Source organism: Girardinichthys multiradiatus, chromosome 9 (assembly GCF_021462225.1).
Source record: "Girardinichthys multiradiatus isolate DD_20200921_A chromosome 9, DD_fGirMul_XY1, whole genome shotgun sequence".
NCBI classification, from domain to species: Eukaryota; Metazoa; Chordata; class Actinopteri; order Cyprinodontiformes; family Goodeidae; genus Girardinichthys; species Girardinichthys multiradiatus.
In genome coordinates, this window is record NC_061802.1 from 4,547,251 (window position 1) to 4,568,067 (window position 20,817).

Sequence of the window (20,817 nt, forward strand, 5' to 3'; positions counted from 1 at the left end):
CAGATATTTCCTTCCTGCTGCTTTCTGGATTGTACTATGGACAGTTCTGAAACTGTGTAATATACCAAGAATTGTATGTGCAAATATCCCAACAATATTCACTATGTTTAACATAATGAATAGCCACATTTTATGTCGTCTTTATATAGTTTATATACTTTATATAGTTTTTTAATTGTTGTTTTATATTTACTTTTATTATTATTTAAATTATATTTTCTGGTTTCTTCTGTACTTCTGTAGGACGCTGCTCTTACTCTGCTTTTGTAAAAATACAATTTCCCCACTGTAGAACAAATTCAAATTTTCTGATTCAAATTTTTTGCCGGGCGTCAGGCAGCTACTGTTAAGCTTGATGTTTCTCTGAACTCAATCTTTTTTTGTCAACTAGAGCACAATTCTCGGACAAAATTGATAAAATATTAAGGTGACGTAATATACACATATTAGGTAAATCAACACTTTGAGTGATTTAGAAATGTATGTTCTTAAACCTGATTCACAATTTGTCTGTCATTATGGTTCCTAATCACAACTTGTTTCTTTCAGCTCATTACAGTGTAACACAATGTGAGCATGCGCACTGCTCCGGGGCTTTGCGATAGGTTTCAAAATATTTGAACTCATTCTTGCTGCTAATTTTAGCCAATATTTCTAGTTGTTTGCTTTGAACGGATATTATGTATATATATACTGTCTATGTGCGGAAACATCGCGAGTCGTTTTAAGGATAGCAATTAACACAACCTGCATATCGCGTGGCATTAGCATTCTTCGGTTGTTAGCCCTCACGGCGCAAAGTAACGTTGCAGCTTAAATTACCAACATTTCCCTGTCTTGTTTCTTATGTTTATATACAATCCAGTCTCTTAAAGGCGTTGAAACTCTGGAATATGTTTGTTTTGTGGAAGATGTGAGGGCGGTGTTGTGAGAAAAACAGAGGATGGACAGAGACTTGTTGAGGCAGTGTCTGGTCCATCACGGAGAGTCACTGTTTAACAAACTGAAATGTGAGCAAACTGAAAACCCAGACTTCCAGGCGGTGGTGACTGACCTGTGCAAAGCCACGTATGATGGAAGGTATGGCAGCTTGTCTGACTCAGATTTTTCTTAGACATTCCATATGTTTTACTAAAGTGTCCATTTTTGTGTACTCATTATTTAGCTCATTTCAATCACACTAGTGCCTCTCAGGAGTTAACATCCGAACTTCATAGCTTTTGAGGAATCTGGTCTACCTTTGATCCACTCATGTTAAAAATTTAAAGATACTTTTATTGCTCAAGCATGACTGGTTTAGTTAGACTTTGTGTCATAAAGTAAACCCACCCTTAAATTTTCTTTCATCTGCTAATATGAGATTGGCTTGTGGAGGATAACCCGGACATCCCTCTTCCTGGCAGTGCTCTCCAGCCCGTTCTAGGGCAGGGGGATCCAGTCCTCAAAGGCCAGTGTCTTGCACCTTTTAGATGTATCCCTGGTCCTGCATCCCCAGCATGCAAAGAAGAGATATAGTCATGCTAATGACCTAATTATTTGTGATGAAGGAGCAAGACATCTAATAGTTGAAGGACATTGGCCTTAAAGGATGGGAGTTGGACAACTGTGTCCTAAAGTGTTCATTGGCCAGAAAGTATATAAAGTTCTGGTTTTGTACCAGAGTATCTAGGCCCTGGTGGCATCCTGATCAGATGCTTGAACCACCTCAGTTGACTCTTTTTGATTGCAGAGGAACAACGCCTTTACCCCAAGCTTCCCCCAGAAGCTAAATCTCCTCACCCTACTGAGGAAACATGTTTCAGCCGCTTGTATCTGGGATCATGTTCTTTCAGTCATGATCTCAAGCCTATAAGTGAGTGTCATAATGGAGACTGATCGGTAAATGAAGAACTTCACTTTTTTTGCTCAGCTCTTTCTTTCCACGGCAAACTGGAAGAACGTCCACATCTTTACAAATGAGGATCTAGTTTGTATATCCATCTCCCACTGTGTTCTCCCGTAATTTGTGAACTCGATGCAGCAACTGACCCCATACCTGAAGGGAAGCATGGTCCTGACTCCCACCCTGGCCTGTACACACCTGGCTGCAAGCTAATCTACGACATGTTTAAGTAAAAGTTGTACAAATTGGTAAATAGATCAAATAAAATCCATTTTCTTTAAAGCAGTTTACTCAAGTGATCAATCAAGCTTTATTTGTAAAATACTTTTTGCACAAAAACAGCAACATGGGGTGCTTTTACAGAGGTTATGAACAGACTAACAGACCCAAAAGCCACTAGAATTTGCAGAACCAGTTAAATCAAACAATAAATTATTTGACAAATGAAAATAGTTGCAGAGCTCCAACGACCAAGGAATACATGTTGTGAGGAAACACAACAAATAAAAAAAAAAACCCTCTACTTATTAAAAGTCTGATACTTAACCCTCCCGTTGTCCTGGCTAAGCGCTAGTACAGAGCAAGACAGATGTCACGGGAGGCGCCACAAAGAACTGCATGTGGGGTTTGCTCAGACGCCTGTAGGACCAAAATCAGAATGAATCCAACTTCAGCATCAAACTGACCAAAACAAACCTTGGTTTTTTTGAGCTCACTGTAAAAGATACTTACAAAAAGTAAGTGCAGGTAGGTATGTTTGGAAACTTTTTAGCAATTAATTAATTAATTTATTGAATGAATAAATATGGAGATAAATTAGTCATTTCTGAAATATTACATAATCAATAACCAACGTTTCTAAGCTGTGAACATAAATATGTTTTGTAACAAATTTAGACCCCATGTAGGAGGTTCCATGTTAATGAAATAACATGGAAATGAAGTCCTAAAGAAAAACAGTTGTAGTTGATTCATTTTAACAGCTTGGCTAACCTGCTTTATTTAATGTATCCTAACTGCAGTTGGAATTGATCTATTTCCTGTTGGAGAAATTAAAATTGGTGTTCACTTATAGCCTAACAGCAGTGAAGCAGCCACATCCTTAACCATGTTAACTGGCATTCACCTCATAATAGCAGCTTGTATCTGTGAGAATACAGGCTCATCAAGTAGCAAAGTCAGTTTATGGCAAACACCCGTGCAGCTGCCTAACATGAGATATTCTAAAAGTGAGGCATTTGTTTCAGGAACGTAGATAATAAGCTACTGCTTGACAAACAGGCTTCTGTTAAAGACTTCATTTCAGATTTTATGTACAAATTGTTCCTTTAACATTCTTTCATAACTTTGAAGTTGTCAGCGTACAAAGGGCGTAGTAAAGTTTTCCAATTATTCCTTTGTTGCTCCGTCTTCAGCATTATAGACAACCAGTGTTCCAAACTCAGATTTATGTGTTCCAGTTTACCTGAAAGCTGCTCATGAAATGCTTTTTATTCTTCTGTGTGAAGCAGAGGTGACGAGCATGCCAGCCCACTGGTGGAGCAGTTTATCGCCAGGAAGGCTGACATCCTCTTCTGCCCGGCATGGAAGACTGCCAATCCACCACAACAGGATGAAGAAGAGGAGGAAGATGGAGGTGTGTGTCGATTGACCCAATTAAATCACAAACTTCTTTTGAAGTACAGAAATATTCTTAAAATTTTTTGAATAACACATTATTTTCACCACAGGATGAACATTCCCATTATTACAGCAGCACAAAGTTAGATCCTAAAACATAAGAATAAATGTTTGTGTATAAGCTTGCTTCATCTTCAGGTATTTCCTTATTCAACCCAACCCTCAGTTTAATGGCATGTCTTATTGTTTATTCCATATTTACCATAAATTAGACTTTAAATTTGATTATGAAACCAGCTGAATATTTCATATAATTTAACAAAGATTTTTGCTGCAATAAGACATCTTTGAACTTTGGCCTGACTTCTTGACTCATCAGCTCTGGGTGTCTCGGGTTTGAAGGATGGCGTCTCCACACTGATTTTCACATTTCCATAGAATATAAAAATTGTCAGGATCTTTTCTCATGGAAGTTGGTTTATGAAAACGATTTAGGAACATCACATCAAAAGCAAATATACTCAGAAACAGTTTCTTTCCCAAAGCAATGAAGACAATTGTCCCCCTGCAGGCAGACACCCTGCTGACAGTCAAACAAATCACCCACCCATCTCAGAATGTTTCAGCACAAGTTGCACTTTATGTAAATACTAAATACTATATGCCACATTCCATATACATATGTTCTCGTTTCGTTTTCTATTAGTGTTTTTAGATTTTGTGTCTATAACCTAGATGTGTATCATTTGAGCCGGGTCTCAGCTAAATCTCATTATGGTGACATAATGACAATAAAGAATCTTTAATAAACACTTTTTCTTTCTCTTCCATTCTTTGAGTGCCTTTAGCAGTGATGTGGGTCATTATCCTGGTCGAGCTTGCTGGTACTGGGAACAATGGTTCGCTCCAGAAATTATTGGTAGTCTTGAGACTTCATTGTGGTTTGCAGAGATTGAAGGTTCCCTGTGCCAGATGCAGCAAAGCAGGCGTTACAAACCCTACGCTCTATACTTCTTTGATAGGAATCCTGCTCTTCTTTTTTAATCTTAATTTTCCCATCTGTAAACATAGAGCTGATCTGACAGATCACAAACTTAAGTTTTGTCTCATCAATCCCAAGACTATCTTGCGAGATGCATTTTTGCCAATTCAAGCCTGTTTTTTTGTTTTTCTATTGCTAGGTGTTCTCTACCATAAAGCCCATTATTGCTAAAAACATTAAGGGTGGGGTGATCAGAAACAACTATACCTTGACCTTGGAGTTCAGCTTGAATGGTTTACGATGGTTTCTCGGCTCTTTTCCTACCATCTCCACCACCCATCTAAACAACCTGTACATTTAGTAAATCTCTACATTCGTGTGTGCTCTTTCAGAACCTTATGCCATCATGCCACCAGTGGAGTTATTTATGGAGCTGCCGTACGAGGAGAGAAGATCGATGATTTACAGGGACTTGGAGAGAGGAGACGTTGTGGTGGGACGGATCAACAACATTCGAGAATACGGCTTCTTTCTTACTCTGCTTTGCATGGCAGGAGGTCTGAAGAGAGACATCGAGGACCTAGAACTGTCCGTAAGTCAACGCAGTAGACTTGTGGAAAGACCTGATGTGTCAATTTGCCGGCTATCAAAGGTGGACCGGCTCTCAAGCTGTTGGATGGCCGGCAGCACAGAAGCTGAAATCCTTTGTTACCAACGATCCTGTTTAAGTTGTATGTAGGGGTGCACTAATTGCAGTTTTCTGGCCAATCACTGATCTTGAAAAAGCCTGATCTGCCGATTCTGATTTTGGCCGATACCACTTTTTCTCTTTTTTATACAGTAACTGACATCGTCAGGTGTTATAAGGTCACAATACCCCTTTAATGTTCCATATTTTATTGAAAAACATTGAACAATACCTGTTAAACAATGCAAACTTGTTTTAACTGCACATGAGGCAGTGCAGATCCTTTAGTCTTTTATTTTTCACATTATAAAAACAAACAAAACTGGCGAAACAGGTCCGACAAGTGGATAAGATTGGTTTCACATGCCAGTTTCGGCCGATTGCCAATCACCCAAAATTATGGAAATCCAGGCCGGCCCATATTGCATGCAGTTTGTGAAGCACAGCACTACAGTTTTTATCGTTTCATGATTATGTATTGTGCAATATCAAATATCAGGACTGCTTTGTGTCACGTATGTACATACCCATTCAGTAATTTAGAATATTGTTGAAAAGTAATCTCAGTAAATGAAACACATTATATAGAATAATTGCACCCAGCCTGATATTTTTAAGTCTTTAATTCTGTTAATTATAAATTACAGCTACTGAAAACACATTTAAAATTAGAATATATTTTATTGGTCTGGCATCAGACCAATAAAAAAACATTTTTCCTGCATTTATGTGGGCTTAATGAAACATATGTTTATTACCTCCTTAAAGGTTATTTTCAAATGGTACTTTTAATCTGACAAACGAGCACCATTGGAAGACATATTCTAATTTCTAATCTGTTTTCTGTTGTTCCTGCTGTTAGGCTCTCTGTCATGTCCGGGAAATTCCCTCCACCAGCAGCCATGATGATCCTCTGTCCTACTATCAGATCGGAGACTTGATTAAAGGTGAGCTTCTTAAATAAAACAGCAGCTTAAAAATCACAGGCAGAAAAAATATGGTTGTAATTAACCGTGTTTAATTAACTTCTGTAAACCACCAAGGGAGGAAGGAAGGTTGGATTTACTAGAAGCACCCTCTTGTAATGCTAACCCTTGGTGCTGAAACAATAAATCGGATTAATCGATTATTGAAATAATCGACAACTTATTTAGAAATCAAATAATCGTTAACTGGAGTATACAGACTCTAGAACATGCCATTTACTCAAAGGACAACCCACTCATAGCAGTAATTAAGCCAAAATTGTACAGATAATATAGACATTTTGCATTTGAGATGGAAAAACCTTTTGTCTGTAAATACTCTATCCAGAACAAATCAAGTGGCATAGTTGCAGGTTCACCAGTTTAATTTCTGTTAAAAATCTCCTATTAAACACCTTTTGCTTTTCGATTATTAATCAATTAATCAAAAAAATAGTCGACAGATAAACCGATTAGCAAAATAATCATTAGTTGCAGCCCTACTAATGCTACATTGTTATAGTAAAGGCAGTCTGAGATCAGCACTGACTGATTAGAAACAGAAAGGTTTTGAAATATTGGAAAGGATAAACTTGAACATGAATCGGTTTCTTCTTTGGCAACATTTGATAGTTACAAGGGTGTTATCCAGCCTGCTGACTTGCCTCATTGACATTTTTGTGATGTGTGAAACTCTTTTCTTTGTAATTGTATTCAGATAATGTTGAACACATCCTGGTCAGGTTGACTTCTCATTCTGTGTAAATCGTCTGGGATATAAGCTGCTGTATTCTCACACTGTGTAACCTTCTCATTTTATTTGGGACCAGTGTTTAAAGTCTCTATATGCACGTGACAATGATGAAGCGCAGGTGGTTGCAGAAGCACATACTGAAATGAAAACAAGGTGGAAATATACATCTGTTATTAACATTAGCCCAGTTTTACTTATCGGACCGATACCCAATATGTTAAAAATACCGTGAAATGCCGATATATCTTGCATCCCTATAGGGAAAAAAGGCTCTTTTCTTGAGCTGTTTCTGCTTTATCGCTCTGCAGCTGGAGTGAAAGACATTGATCGGTTCCAGGAAAAGATCACAGTGTCCCTCCACCAGGCCTCACTTTCTCCCAGCTTGGAGCGCATCAAACTGGGTGTTATAACTAAAGAAGATCTGCCCATACACTACAGGTAAAAACACACTAACACACTGAACTATACAGGATGTGGTTTAGTGAAAAATACCATAACAAACATAAAACCAGTGAGTCATATTGCTAAGCAATGCAACACTGACTAAGTGCTTTTACCTTTTTGAAAGATTGGTAGACATTTAAGTGTGTAATCAAAGTGTTAGAAATGGTAATATTTTGGTTAGAAACGGATTACTTGACTGATTTGTGATCCGGACTCAAAATGCTGACAGTAGTTGTATGAATCCTTAATCTCGGTAGACATTTAGGTGTGTGGGATTTCATACATCCAGTGTGTGTTCAGGTTGATTATTTCTGTTTATCGTTCAGTCGGAGTGTTCGCATTGCTGCCGACTCCAGCGAGACATACGATCGAATTCTCACGAGATGCCACGGCTATGAAAACCCGTCTGTGGTGGAATACCTGCTGCAGAAGGTGGGAATCAGCGACACCAATCCACCATCCATGATGCGAGGATTACAGTGGTGAGTGTGTGAGCTGTCTGAACACTTTGTTCTTTCTTTTATGTTTTGCAGCAACAGTTTTTAGTCTATTTAAATTCTTGGTACTTCCTTGAGCACTGGTTTCCTGATACTGAAAAAACACCAAATACCAATCAAATAAAAAAACCAAAAAAAAACAACTGCGAGTGAAAGATGAAAATACCTCAGGGTCAGGAAAGCATAAAGACGTTAAGCAGCAATTTTCTCATTTTTGTGACTGGCACAATGCTACATTTGTGCTCTACTTCACATGTTTTTAATTTTTTAATTTGACATCTTTTCTTCTCAGTAAAGTTTTCCAGGAGGAGGATTTTGCTTCTGCAATCAGAAAGAAGCAGTCTGCATCCTGGGCCTTGAAGTGGTAACAATAATCTGCTAACTTTGACTCTTTCTAACTATTAGAAATGCAATCACATCTCTGGGCACCTGTTACTTGATCTTGATGTTCTCTGCACTGTCATCAGTGTGCGTGCAGGAGTGGACCACTTCAAACATGGCCGCCATGTGGAGGCCATGAACGAATACAACAAAGCGCTGGAAATCGACACTAATAACGTGGAAGCGCTGGTGGCGCGAGGAGCTTTGTGAGTTTACTTTTTTTAATCGCTCTGAAGATTTAGAGCTTGTAAAGCAGTGGTTCAGTTAGCACTAGACTTGTTCCTCAGATTGATATAAAATATGAGGAAGAATATTTGTAATGCCACACCTGATCCTGTCTTTTGCTTGGTGCTTGATCGGTGTATTAAGTTGGATTCTTTTGGAACACTTCTGTGACTTAATGCTCTTCCTACTGCAGAGTCTTTCCTCTTACATAAACAGGGTTTTTTCATGTTTCTCTGTTTATTTTTCCTTCCAGATATGCTAACAAAGGCAGCATCATGAAGGCTATTTCCGACTTTGAATTGGCTCTGGAAAACTGTCCGGACCACCGTAATGCCAAGAAGTACCTCTGCCAGACTCTAGTGGAGCGAGGAAAACAGTAAGCAGTGCCTCATGTAGATCATTCAGACCTGAATTAACATGAGCAATATGATCCTTTAGGTTTGCGTGTTTCTCAGACGTTAGTGGCCATTTTGACGTTTTGTTAGGCTTGTCCTATTAAACAAGGCCTGAAGCTGCTTCAGTATGACGTGGGCAAACCGTTTTATGCTCAGAGCTTTAAGGAGCGGTCATAGATAAGCCAGTGCTATCTTGGCTTCAACTCTGACCTGTTCCAGAGGAGAGAACAGATTAAATCAGGAGATGGAGGTGGCTTAATAAAGACCAATAAGGTATTACAACGTCGTAAGCGCCATGTTTAAAATTAGTTATGGTTTATCTTTATCTGCCTAATTTTGATCATAAAAAAACTGTAAAACTGCTAGACTTTTGCCCTGGAAAAGCATCAGCTGTCTACCTGTCATCTTCATGGGGTTTTAAGTAGGCCTGTGCACCACATAGAGCTGCACATCTAGCAAACATCATTACCTGAATTAATTAATGACGTGATTATCGAAGTCCTTAACTGTTGTCGGATATTGTTAATAATCCTTCTTCAAGCCCCGTGTTTACCTCCTGTTTTCCAGCGCTGCTTATGCTAATCAGAGATCAGCCAATGAGAAGAAAACCCTGTCATTGTTTAAAACCTCTTTAATGAATTAAGCTGATGATGATATGACATCTGAGGGCAGGGATACAGGCGTAAATAATGTGACTTGTATGCTGTCTCCCAGCACTGCGATTCCTCACAAACACAAATAAAACAGAGGATGAAACACTTACTCGATCAGACATTTATAGTGACATAATGAAGTGTCTCTGTGCTGGCCAAACCAGACCAGAACTGCTGTAGAACCGATTAAGAAGTGGCTCCTGCAGCAGAATTTGTGGAAAGCCAGAGGGTTGTACGATGCGAGGGCTTTAATCACACAAACATGCGAGAGTTTGCCTGTGAGTCCTGGTTAAACACTCCTCCACATACCAACCAGCAGGTTAATCAACATTGTGGATCAGCAATTAGTTGCTGTAAAGGTGCAGCTTGTTGATGAGACCAAACTCAGATGAAACTGTGACCCCACCCTCTGAGCTGCTGTGGATTTCCTCCTGATTTTGCTTTGTGACCCACAGCTGTGGCAAGATCAGTGAGACCAATGTGAAAGCATTTCCGTAATGTGTAATGGCAAGACATTTCCAGGGAAGACATGCTGCATTTGCTGCCGAGTACCCAGTTGGGAGTGAGAGAAAAAGTGCAATTGCATTACTTCTGGGGAAATTAGAGGACCGCAAAGATAAATTTGAAAAGTGGATTGCATCTCCAAACTCCACTACTGCTGCTCGTTTTGTTGCAACCCGGGAGATAATAAAGCATGGAAAACCGTTTACAGATGGTGACTACATAAAGGATTCATTTATTAAAATATCAGAGCACCTATTTTCAGACTTCAAAAAGAAAACCGAGATAATACAGAAAATTAAAGACATGCCTCTCGCCGCAACGAAAGTTAAAGAAAGGGCCATCAAAATGGCAGGCAACGTCACCAATGAGCAAATCAACCTTCATAATATGAGCTATAACAACATTTAATTTCCCTTTGGGATTAATAAAGTATTTTTGAATTGAATTGAATTGAAATCAAGGACATTAATTCAGCTCTAGCATACCCGATTTCCTGTGATGATTTTTATGATGTGATCGATGTTAAACAGGTAGCGCTGTTAGGCAGGTATGTGAACTCTGATGGGCCGCAAGAAGAAATGATTGAATTAATACCACTGAAAGGCCAAACACGGGGGCAGGACATATGTGAGGCTGTGCTGAAGTGTTTAAATGTTAATATAATATTCACCAACCACCTGATTTCAGTGGCTACAAATGGGGCACCCAGTATGAGAGGATCACAAAAGGGGTTTGTGACTTTACTACAAAAAGTGTTTGATTGAAATCTGCTTGCATTTCACTGCATTTTGCGCCAAGAAGAACTGTGTGCTCAAACATTCCCACCGGAGTGTATGGAGGTGATGAACCTTGTCATCGAGATGGTGAACAAGATAATTGCAAAAGCATTAAACCACTGTCCGTTCCATGCTAGAAGAAGTTGACAGCAAATCTCCTGCTACACAACAAAATCTGATGGCTGTCCAGGAGTGAGGTTTTACGTCGCTTCGTTGCTTGTTTAGAACATGTGAAAATATTCCTGAAAAGCAAAGACATGAACTACCCGCAACTGGAAGATACCGAGTGGCTGGAAAAACTGCACTTTATGGTGGATATGACAAGTCACCGAAACATGCTGAATAAAAGTCTCCAGGGGCGGGAAACACTCCACTGCAAATGCTGGAAGCTGTTTTGTCATTTGAACGCAAGCGGAGTGTATTCGTCAGAGATGTACAGCGAGGCACACTCTCTCACTTCCCCTCTCTGAGAGAGCTCAAAGAAGCCCACCACGATCACACACTCAACGGGGATTATTTACAAGGTGCGATCGTTGATATGCAATCTGCGTTTGGGAGCAGATTTAGCGAAAGGAAATAATGACACTTTCTTTCCCTGTCATACCCCTGCAGATTGACCTGTCCTTGTTGAACAAATTCCCAGGAGTAAATCAAGCTGACCTTAAATCGGAAATTGCCGATATAGCCGACAAAGATTTATGGGTGTCCAAGTTCAAAAGTCTGACAGCTGAGCTTGAAGATGTCACTCGCCAGAAAGCCCAGCTCGCCCAGAGTCACAAATGGAGCGAAATTGAAAGCCTCCCGACACCTGAGAAACTTGTGTTTGACACATGGAGTGCTCTTCCTGACAGTTATAGAAACATGGAGAAATGTGCATTTGGAGTATTATCCATCTTTGGATCAACATACCTGGATGAGCTGATATTCTCAAACCTGAACTACATCAAATCCAAATACCGGCACCCGCCTTACAGATGAAAGCTTGTAGTCTTGCGTGAAGATTAAAGTTACATATTACATTCCCGATGTTGAGAAGCTGTCCAGTGTCCGAAAACAGAAGTCACATTAAACGGGTAAGAACACAATCCTGTTATAGGGAGATATTTAGTAACAAAGTGGCTGTTTTTATAAAGTGATTTCTGATTTTTATCAGTATGTATTTGGAATGACACATAGGGATATTATTGTGTTTTGTTGCTCAGGTCCAGGATGGCTGCGTTGTATTGTGCGTGTCAAAAAAGAAGAGGATGCTGCTGCGTTCCCTTGCACTGACTTAATTGGCATTTGCAGAAAACTAAAGAGGAGAGGATAATGCACAGAAATCAAACTTAAACTGTATTATTTTCATTTTATTTACTTTCCCTTTTCAAAAGGCTGCTGTTTTATTGCACTCTGTCTGTTGCCCAGATAAGGGGGGGAAGAGAAGAGATTGTATTGTATTATTGAGGATTGAAGACGACTGCTTTTTATTTCCATGGGGAGGTCTGAAATTACAGGAGGCCTGTTATGCACGTTCCATTGTTTTCGAATCCTCAAAATAAAAATGACATCAAAATCGGATTTCTTTATTGTATTTCTATAATTTCATCAGTGCAACGAAACATAATACATTAATATTGTAATGGAAGTTAAAGTTAAAGCACCATCGTACAACAGAATGGTGAATTGGTGCGTCATTCTCTCAAGGATGTGCTGCAGGGAAAATAAACATTTAATAATGAATGCTTATTATGTATTTGTAGCCTACTTAATCATTTTGATAGTAGGCTAACATAGATAATATAGACACTTACAGCATGTGTTGCCTTCGTTATATAAGGTTTTTAATTTTTTGTGGCTCCAGACAGATTTGTTTTTTGGTCCAATATGTTTCTTCCAACATTTTGGGTTGCCGACCCCTGCTTTAGGTGAAACAACAAACCTAACCTTCTAGGTTCCATAATTTTCTTCCCTTAGCTTTCCCCTTCCTCGCTTTAAATCCCCTGAGGCATATTTTAGAAAAACATTCGATCCTTTCATGACAGCCTTTGGTCTAACTGAGATGAAATAAAACGCCTCCTAAAAGAATTGGCGCTGATTTATAAGTTATTACACAAAGTGAAACTTGAAATGTGTGACTGAACTGGTTTTGGGACTTTCTAATGTGTCTTGTTCTAGTTTCCCATAAAGAGCAAAGGTCACTGCAGTGATGGGAGCTGTAACTGGACCGTGGAATCGGGTCAATTACTGCATTAAAAACACAATGAATAATTTTACAAGTTTTTGTTTTATCTGTGTGTTTGTTAGGCTTGAAGAGCAGGAAAAACTAGTAACAGCTGAGGGCTTGTACAGGAGAGCTTTGTCTCTTGATGACTCAAATCCTGAGGCGAAAGAAGCCCTGCACAATATCAATGACACCATACAGGTGAGCGGGCCAGAACACCTACACAGAACCTTGGGATTGCTGCCTAGTGTTCCCTGTATTTATGTTGGTCTTAACAATTCAAGCAATGGCACTAGATTAGAAAAGCTTAGTCAAGCTTACTGTTGAGCACGAGGGTGGTTTGACAACACGTAATAATTTGAATGCCGCTATAGTTAGTCAGTAGGTCAAATGTTAGAATGAATGCCAGTCCCGTCTTTTTATAGGAGTCAGATCAGATAACAATATAAGCTATAAATCTAAAGAAACATGTTACATTTCTGTAAAAAGGTGACCTTTCACCTGCAGCGACTGTAGGGAAGCAGCACTTTGCTTCCAAATGGAAATATTTTCCTTTATGGAAATCTGTGCATTTAACGGTTTTTTCTGCTGAAGACTCTAAAAATATTTTTAACATCTGTTACAAAAAGAACTTAAGCCATAATTTTTCTATTAACGGTGAGGTTTCTAATATTTTAAGACCTCACACAAAATGAAATGTCTCATACGTGACATACTGCCGCCTTCAACTTTTTGTAAAATTTTAATATTTATAAACAAATTTTAAGTAGCTTTTCATGAGCTGGAAATAAAGATTAGTACCAGGACTAAAACAAGCTGATTTCACCCAGACTACCAGGATTTGGCAGTTAACCCTTTCTGTTGTACTTTAGTGGTTTAAAGTCAACATTTTTACTTGGATATGCTTAGAGTAACAGTAAAGGTAGTTGTATTTTGCAAATTTCCAATCAAATGCAAAGATTCCCTTGTTTAAACACAAGTCATGGGTGGGAGGAATAATTTGTGTTTCAGCTGCAGATGCACCAATCATGCTTGTGCTAGTGAATTCTGACCTGCTAATCCAAATTTAAGCCATTGCCATTTTCTTTCTATAAACTCTAACATATAAATTAGTGAGAGTAAAAAACTTAAATGGAACACACTTTAGCTGCAGAAGGACTCATGCCGTGATGAAAAGTCTGAGCAAGTCTGGATTTTACTTTTATCAGGAATGTTTCCAGACATTTCGTCCCTTTTCTCAGGGACAAAAATCATACAATACTCAATGAATGTATTGAATTTTAAATCTATTTGTCACATGATTATTTTTAACATTCTAACCATAAGTCAAATAAATTTACTGAGTGCAAATTTGAATTCAAGTTGAACTAAACATGTGGCGCTAAAACATTGTTTGGTTAAAATGCCAAATATAACACTTTTTGTTTTAGTTTAATTGTCTCTGAGTATGGAGGAAAAAAAAACTGTCCTTAAAGAATTTAGTTTAGGAATCTCTTGTCTCCGTATAAAAACCTCACAAGTCCAAGAGTTATAGTAGTTCTTTTTTTTTTATAAAAATAATTTTATTTTAGTCCTGACGCATAAAAACAGTGAAACGTCTCCATACCACACTGCCTTCGTTTCGCATCAAGATTTTACATGATTACACAATAGGACCTAGCAGTTAAAGGTTTCTATTTTGTACTAAAATATCCTGAATGTTATAAAAACTGCAGGAAAAAAAAGTGGACTTTGAGTCTGGAAAAGCCTGTAATTTTGTGTCGGCCAAACGATGTGACCTGTTGGCCAGCGGTCCAGAGCTGATCAGGGAACAATGGCCCGTTGATTGGTGCATCATCAAGCTACAACATGCTACCAGCTGTTTATTATGAGAATAACTGTCTCAGGGAAAACCTGTTCCGTAGGAGCTCCAGAGAAGATCTCCTGATTTATTACCCAACTTTTACTGATTCTCTAAAACAGACCTTCATCTGGAAATGTTTTGGTTTGCTGTAAACAAACTTTTCATGTCCGAGCCTTGAACGTCTTCCTGACTGCATGGTTTGTAATACTGATGAGGTGTTTGGTATGTTTGTGTTTCTGCTCCACCTTATACTCCGGCCTGTGACCTTCCGACTGCCACGACTCTCTGCCACTTGCCTTGTGGGGGGCTGGAAACACATAAACTGCACTGTGCAATCGACTCTTCCCCCTCTGGAAACCGGTGCGTGTCGTGTAAACGCGCTGCCAAACATGGTAACGTTGAAACTTCTTTTTGACCATAATGGATTGCCTGCACGTCTGTCTATGCCTCTGCTCCTGAACCGCGCCAATATTTCCTGGTAAATATGTGACTCTCTGTTTATTTCTCCATCATTCTGGAACATATTTGATTTGTTTTTTATTTCAAAAAATCATCCTCATTGTTCCCATGCGAATGAATGAATGGATGGATGGATGATATTTTGGGGCTATCTGCTGTACTTTCTGTCTCACGGTGTGAATGTTTCCGAATATGCTTCTACGGGCTTTTGCCTGCATGCTGTTGTCGTGACTTGTCTGTCCACCGTCTGTAAAGAAATCGATTCGCTTGCGAGAAGAAGCTCTTGCTAAGGAGCAGGTCAAAGCTACAAGCAGCCAGACGAGCGCCGAGAAATTACGTAAGATCTTAAAAGAGGAGAAAAGGTACGTTGAACCATGATGCCCACATAACGACAAGCCAGATAACCTCTCTTTCAAAACAAATCAGCTGTTTTAACTGAAAGATTTTTTGTGGATGTCTCTCATTTTTAGGGCAAAGAAAAAACATAAGCGATCAGCTTCTTCCTCTTCATCGTCTTCCTCCTCCAGTGGTAGTTCTTCTTCCTCATCGTCGTCATCCTCTCGCAGGAGGTCTAAGAAGAAGAAGAAAAAGCGGAAGAAGTCTGGGCGAGGAATCAAACACCATCGCAGGAAGAGTGAGGAGGGTAAGAGCGGGAAAGGCAGGATGGAGAAAGAGGAGGAGGAATTAGAGTGGTATCCTGCACCTCCCAACACCTCCGCCACTTTTCTTAACCAAAAGGGTGGCCTTGTGTTTGGAGGGGGAGAACAGGACGGGATGTTGGGGAGGGAAAGAGGTGATGGAAAGATTAGTCAGATGTATTCTATGATGGCAGCTTCAGAGGGGGAAGAATCTGACTCTTCTCGCAGAGAAAGGAAGAGAAGGGACAGAGCAGAAAGTGGGTCGAGTAAAAGCAAAACCAGCAGAAGTCCACAGAGAAAGAGAGATGAAAGAACAGTAAGTAGGGATAGGAGCAGGGATAGATGGAAGGAGGATAACAGAGGAGGCAGGAGAAACAGTGACTCCACAAGGAGAAGCAGTGTAGAGGAGAATCATACTCGAAAGCTATCCAGCTCTCCAGCTGAGGTGGAATGTCCTCAGAAATCTAGTTTCCAGTTTGAGTATTCTGGAAAGAACAGGATGAGACGCGACTCGTCCACAAGGAGCTCCTTTGATGGTTGTAGGTACGAGAATAAGGAAGAGACAGAGAGGGAGAAAGGAAGTGTGAGGAGGAGAGAAGAGGAGGAGAGAACAGATCCTGAACGGAGTAAAAAACCAGAGAGTGCTGGAGATCAGAACGGCCAGGGAGACGGGAGGCCGAAGAAAATCCTCCCTTCTAACCTGTTGGACATTTTTAACCGGATTGCTCAATTCGAGAAGGAGAAAGGGGTCAAGCCAAATAAATAACTTCAAAATAAAAGTTCACCACGTCCCCATAAGAGATTAAATGAAAGAAAAAAGGAGATTTGTTCAATTTAATCTTTGTTTGTGAAATCATCCAGGGCCAAACCTGTTGCTTGTTGAATGTCATCACTTGTTATAAATGGATTACTTTCAGTGTTTAAGAAATGGCTGGTTTACCCTCAGATGAACGTCTGGCTTGCTTGCAGCTGCAGTATTTTTTTTTATCTGTCATAGTTTGTCAAAATGTCACCATCTCTGTGATCTCCCCAGTTATAGGAGAACCAATGAACTGTTTGACAAATTGCTCTAATTTCTAGCCAGACAGGCTGTAAACAGTTTGTTTTATTGTTTTTTTTAATGAAACAAGTTGCCTTTTGTTCTGCTGTGTGCCATGCTGCAACTTCCTTCAGAGGCCTCTTCTTAAAACATAGACGGTTAATGCTGCTGTACGTTTTTCCCCTTAACATGCTACAGATGTTGCAGCTGTAATCAGGAACAATTTCATCTGTTATAACAAGAATTATTGGCACTAATAAAGCATTTAACCTGTGGAACCTTCATGCACTTTGTTTCCTCTGTGTCCTCTTTTTTGTTCGGATTCAACTTCATGATGGTAAACTTTACCACCACTGGATGATTTAAGCTGGGAAATTGTATATTATGTCTTTTAAAGGTAAATATATCAAATATGTCACCAGATGTGAGAAGGAACCCATCCAGAACACACGTGCAAATATATCAAACCATAGATGTCCAAACGTTATGTGTAGTAGAATGAAATGACCAATGGGGAAAGTATTGAACACATGCTGAAAAGGAGGGGCAAAAAGTCATGGCTTCAGCTGAAATCTGTTCCTAATGATAAAGCAATCCTGCCCCTTGGTACCAAATGTTATAAGGAGGTTCAGACCCAACTGATGGTCTAGAAAAAGGTCTCATTACCATGATGTCACATAACAAGCATCTCATGATGGGCTCTCTGCAAGATCTCTGAACCTTATTGTTGTGAAACATACTGATTGTTGGTTACAGGAGAATTTCTTAACTTCTGGAGCTTCCAGTCAGCAATGTTGGCACCATAATCCAGAAGTGGAAAGAACATCATTACCCCAAAAACCGGCAACGACCAGGTGCTCCATGGCCGACACAAAGCATGTTGAAGCGTGTTTAAAGACGAGCCTGTGAAATGCTGGGAGGAGATAGTCTGGTCAGAAGAGACCAGAACGGAACTATTTGGATGCCACAATACACCATGTTTGGAGGTCAAAGGCCACTGTCAGAAACACCGTACCAACAGTGAAGTTTGGACGTGGGGACATCATGATGTGGGGCTGTTTCTCATCATAGAGTTCTGGCAGACTTAATACAACTAGTTAACATTCTAGTTAACAATCTGCTGCCATCTACCAGCATGATGAAGATGAAAGGAGGAGAGACGTTTCAACAAGACAGTGATCCCCAACATAGACATCAAACTCTTCCTTGGTCTCAGCGAAACAAAAATGAACTACTAGAATAGCCAAGCCAATCATCTGGTCTGAATCCTGTTGAAAATCTATGGGAAGAACTAAGCCCTGAGTTGGTAGAATGGGCCCACAGAACCGTCAGGATTTAAAGACAGTTTGTGTAGAAGAATTGGGTCAAAATCCTACGTAAGGAATGCATGCGACTGGTTTCTCCATACAGGAGGAGTCCTGAAGCGTTTGTACAAAGCATTAAATACATTTCTGTTAATGTGTTTAATACTATTTTCCTGTTTCATTTCATTTTATTTCACATCATTTTTGGACATCTGTGGTTTGATTTCTTTGCATGTGTGGGTTGGATGGATTGTTATTAAACATCTGGTGAGAATTATACAGAGGTGGGTAATCCAGGTCCAGAAAGTAAAAACCCTGCCCAGTTTTCCTTCATTCTGTTCAGTTAACCAGGTGATTTGTCTCTATGTTGTGGAGCTGGAAATGCAAATGGTTGGAATTATTCTGTACAGGCCTTTTATTTTCTGGACCTGGATTACCCACCTCTGGATGTCAATTTCCCCTCATTCGATACATATTTTACCCCCTGTGTTTCATTAATTCAGGTCAAAAGTGAAACTTATAGATTCATCACACAGAGTGGTTCATATCAAGGTTTATATCTGTAAATTATGAAAATTACAGCTTATAACTGATTTAAAAAAAAAACTGATTCTCTGAAAATTTACTTAAGACCAATTAAAGTGTTTTTAATGCTTAAAGTTTAAAATTCTGTCCATTTACTGAACAGTATCTGCACTCAGTACTTGAGTATTGGAGCTCCTTTTGCATGAATTACTGCATCAGTGCGGCGTGTCATGGAGGGAGGCACTGAGTCTGTGGCTCTGCTAGGCTGTTTAGGAAACCCAGGTTGCTTTAGTGTTTTTGGGTGTGTGCACACATACCAAGTCCTGCTGGAAAATGACATCAACATTTCCATAAAGCTTGTCAACAGAGGGAAGCATAAAGTTCTCTAAAATAAATACCCCAAGCAGCCTCTTCTTTCAAACTCTGGGACCTTGATTGCCAAATGAAATGTAACATTTAGTTGAGAGACTTCTGATTTCTCTGTTTCCGGAGTGGCATGACACAAAGAATTAAACAGTTGAAGGTATTTACTGCATATATCTACGTATGTGTGGTGGCTCCAGCTGAAGTCCTTACCTTATGAATCTCACCCATAGCTGCTGTTATCCCTGTTGCTTGTTTATTTTCTACCACACTTTTTCCTTCCAATCAACTTTCCATCAATATGCTTTAATGGAGCAATCTGAGAACGACCAGCTTTTTTTTAGCAATGACCTTTTGTCAGCAGATTGTGTGTAATAACTCTCTTTATGAGTTTCACTTTTTGATTCGAATAACTAATAAATACAGTCCAATTTATTGAGAAACACCTTTACTTAAGGAACTTTCAACCAAAGCCAAATCTTACACTAGTTAATAAATTACAAAACCTTATGATTGAAAACATTAAAGATTACCTACATCTCTACAGTTTTATAACGAACAGTTTTAGTTACGGTACTCTGTACAAAGCAGTAGGACACAACTTGTGATCATGTTGAAGCAACATTGCAGGGAACCTTTGGTCAAAGCATGTGGTGGAAATATTCTGCCGTTTGAAGTTCAGTTATGCACAATCCTGCCTGAGAGAAATGCTGCTGCTTAGCAGAGGCACACTAGCTCAGGAAAATACGTGGGAAAGGATTCATTTTCCAGCTGGGTACTGATCCTGACCGTGGGATTATGCTGCAGTGTACGGTCCTGTTTGAAGTCCAATTAAGAGCCCGGACTGTTGAGATGTGTGCCGCTGCCTCCGCACAGTCCAGGTCCAAACTTCAGTGGAAATTGGGAGTCATCAAAGGGTTGCTTCAAGCGATTGTTAAAAGTCAACATATTGAAAGGAAAATAAGAAAAAGGTTGAAGACAAAGTTGTCGAACATTATTTTCTCTCATGTTAAAAAAGAACAGAAGAAAACCTGGAATAGTAAATTTTGTCATTTATTTTTTCTTCCTTTCTATTTGGTTTGTTGTTTTTCTTTAACTAACAAAAAAGTTCTTGGAACATTATTTTACCCTGAAATACAAACAGTTGGGTTCTGGCAGTAGAACCTCTTTTTAGACCTGGAAAAGGACAAGTGTCCTTATGGCTTAATGGAGCTTAAAGCTACTTGGTGTCACGTATTTGATTTAATAACTGGACACACACATCAGTGGTTGTGCGACCAGTCATGCGTTGCCACAAGCCAAAGTAGCTTACTTTGGGCTTAGCGGTCACCCTCAAGCTCTCCTCCTCCATCATTACTGGTCCCATCATTTGTGGTGCTCTGCTGAAGTCCCAGTCTATCTTGTTAGGGAGGAGATTAAGCACTAAACATACAGTCAGAGAAGCATCTTCATTTAACACAGCGCACACAGATTCCTGATCCGTTACTTCCTGTCTCTGAAGCCTGACATCTTAATCTGGTTTTATAAAATACTTCTTGCAGGAGAGCTCGTTTAAATGCTCTCTATGTTGGGTTGTTAGACCAGTAAGGATTCACTGGACATTAGTTCTGGAGCTCGCTAAAATGAATCTCCGAGTTTGTGACACATAGACTGTACTCTGATTTTCCACTGGCAGTT

The 20,817-nt window shown here is 39.5% G+C and overlaps 1 protein-coding gene across 3 annotated transcripts; it reads left to right on the top strand.

Moving 5' to 3' along the window:
- The first annotated feature begins 572 nt into the window (after positions 1-572).
- ttc14 (tetratricopeptide repeat domain 14) lies at positions 573-17,236 on the top strand. Of its 3 annotated transcripts, none has more exons than XM_047375211.1 (12): positions 573-1,080; positions 3,391-3,518; positions 4,877-5,076; positions 6,035-6,119; positions 7,200-7,329; positions 7,662-7,817; positions 8,125-8,196; positions 8,300-8,419; positions 8,692-8,814; positions 13,053-13,170; positions 15,527-15,633; positions 15,742-17,236. In XM_047375211.1, exons 1-12 carry the CDS (start codon positions 944-946, stop codon positions 16,673-16,675), a joined length of 2,310 nt encoding a protein of 769 aa, XP_047231167.1. In that variant the 5' UTR covers positions 573-943; the 3' UTR covers positions 16,676-17,236. The 3 variants fall into 3 exon arrangements, with proteins under 3 accessions (XP_047231167.1, XP_047231168.1, XP_047231169.1); XM_047375212.1 differs by having other exon boundaries at positions 3,394-3,518; XM_047375213.1 differs by having other exon boundaries at positions 15,549-15,633; positions 15,742-15,883.
- Positions 17,237-20,817: the final 3,581 nt, after the last annotated feature.

What these genes read in the sequence shown, in the direction of transcription:
- ttc14 (XM_047375211.1), top strand. Translation starts at nt 944, where the DNA reads ATGGACAGAGACTTGTTGAGGCAGTGTCTGGTCCATCACGGAGAGTCA. An exon ending in AAAGCCACGTATGATGGAAG is followed by an intron (nt 1,081 to 3,390) that starts GTATGGCAGCTT and finishes TTCTGTGTGAAG; the next exon opens with CAGAGGTGACGAGCATGCCA. An exon ending in ATGATGCGAGGATTACAGTG is followed by an intron (nt 7,818 to 8,124) that starts GTGAGTGTGTGA and finishes TTTTCTTCTCAG; the next exon opens with TAAAGTTTTCCAGGAGGAGG.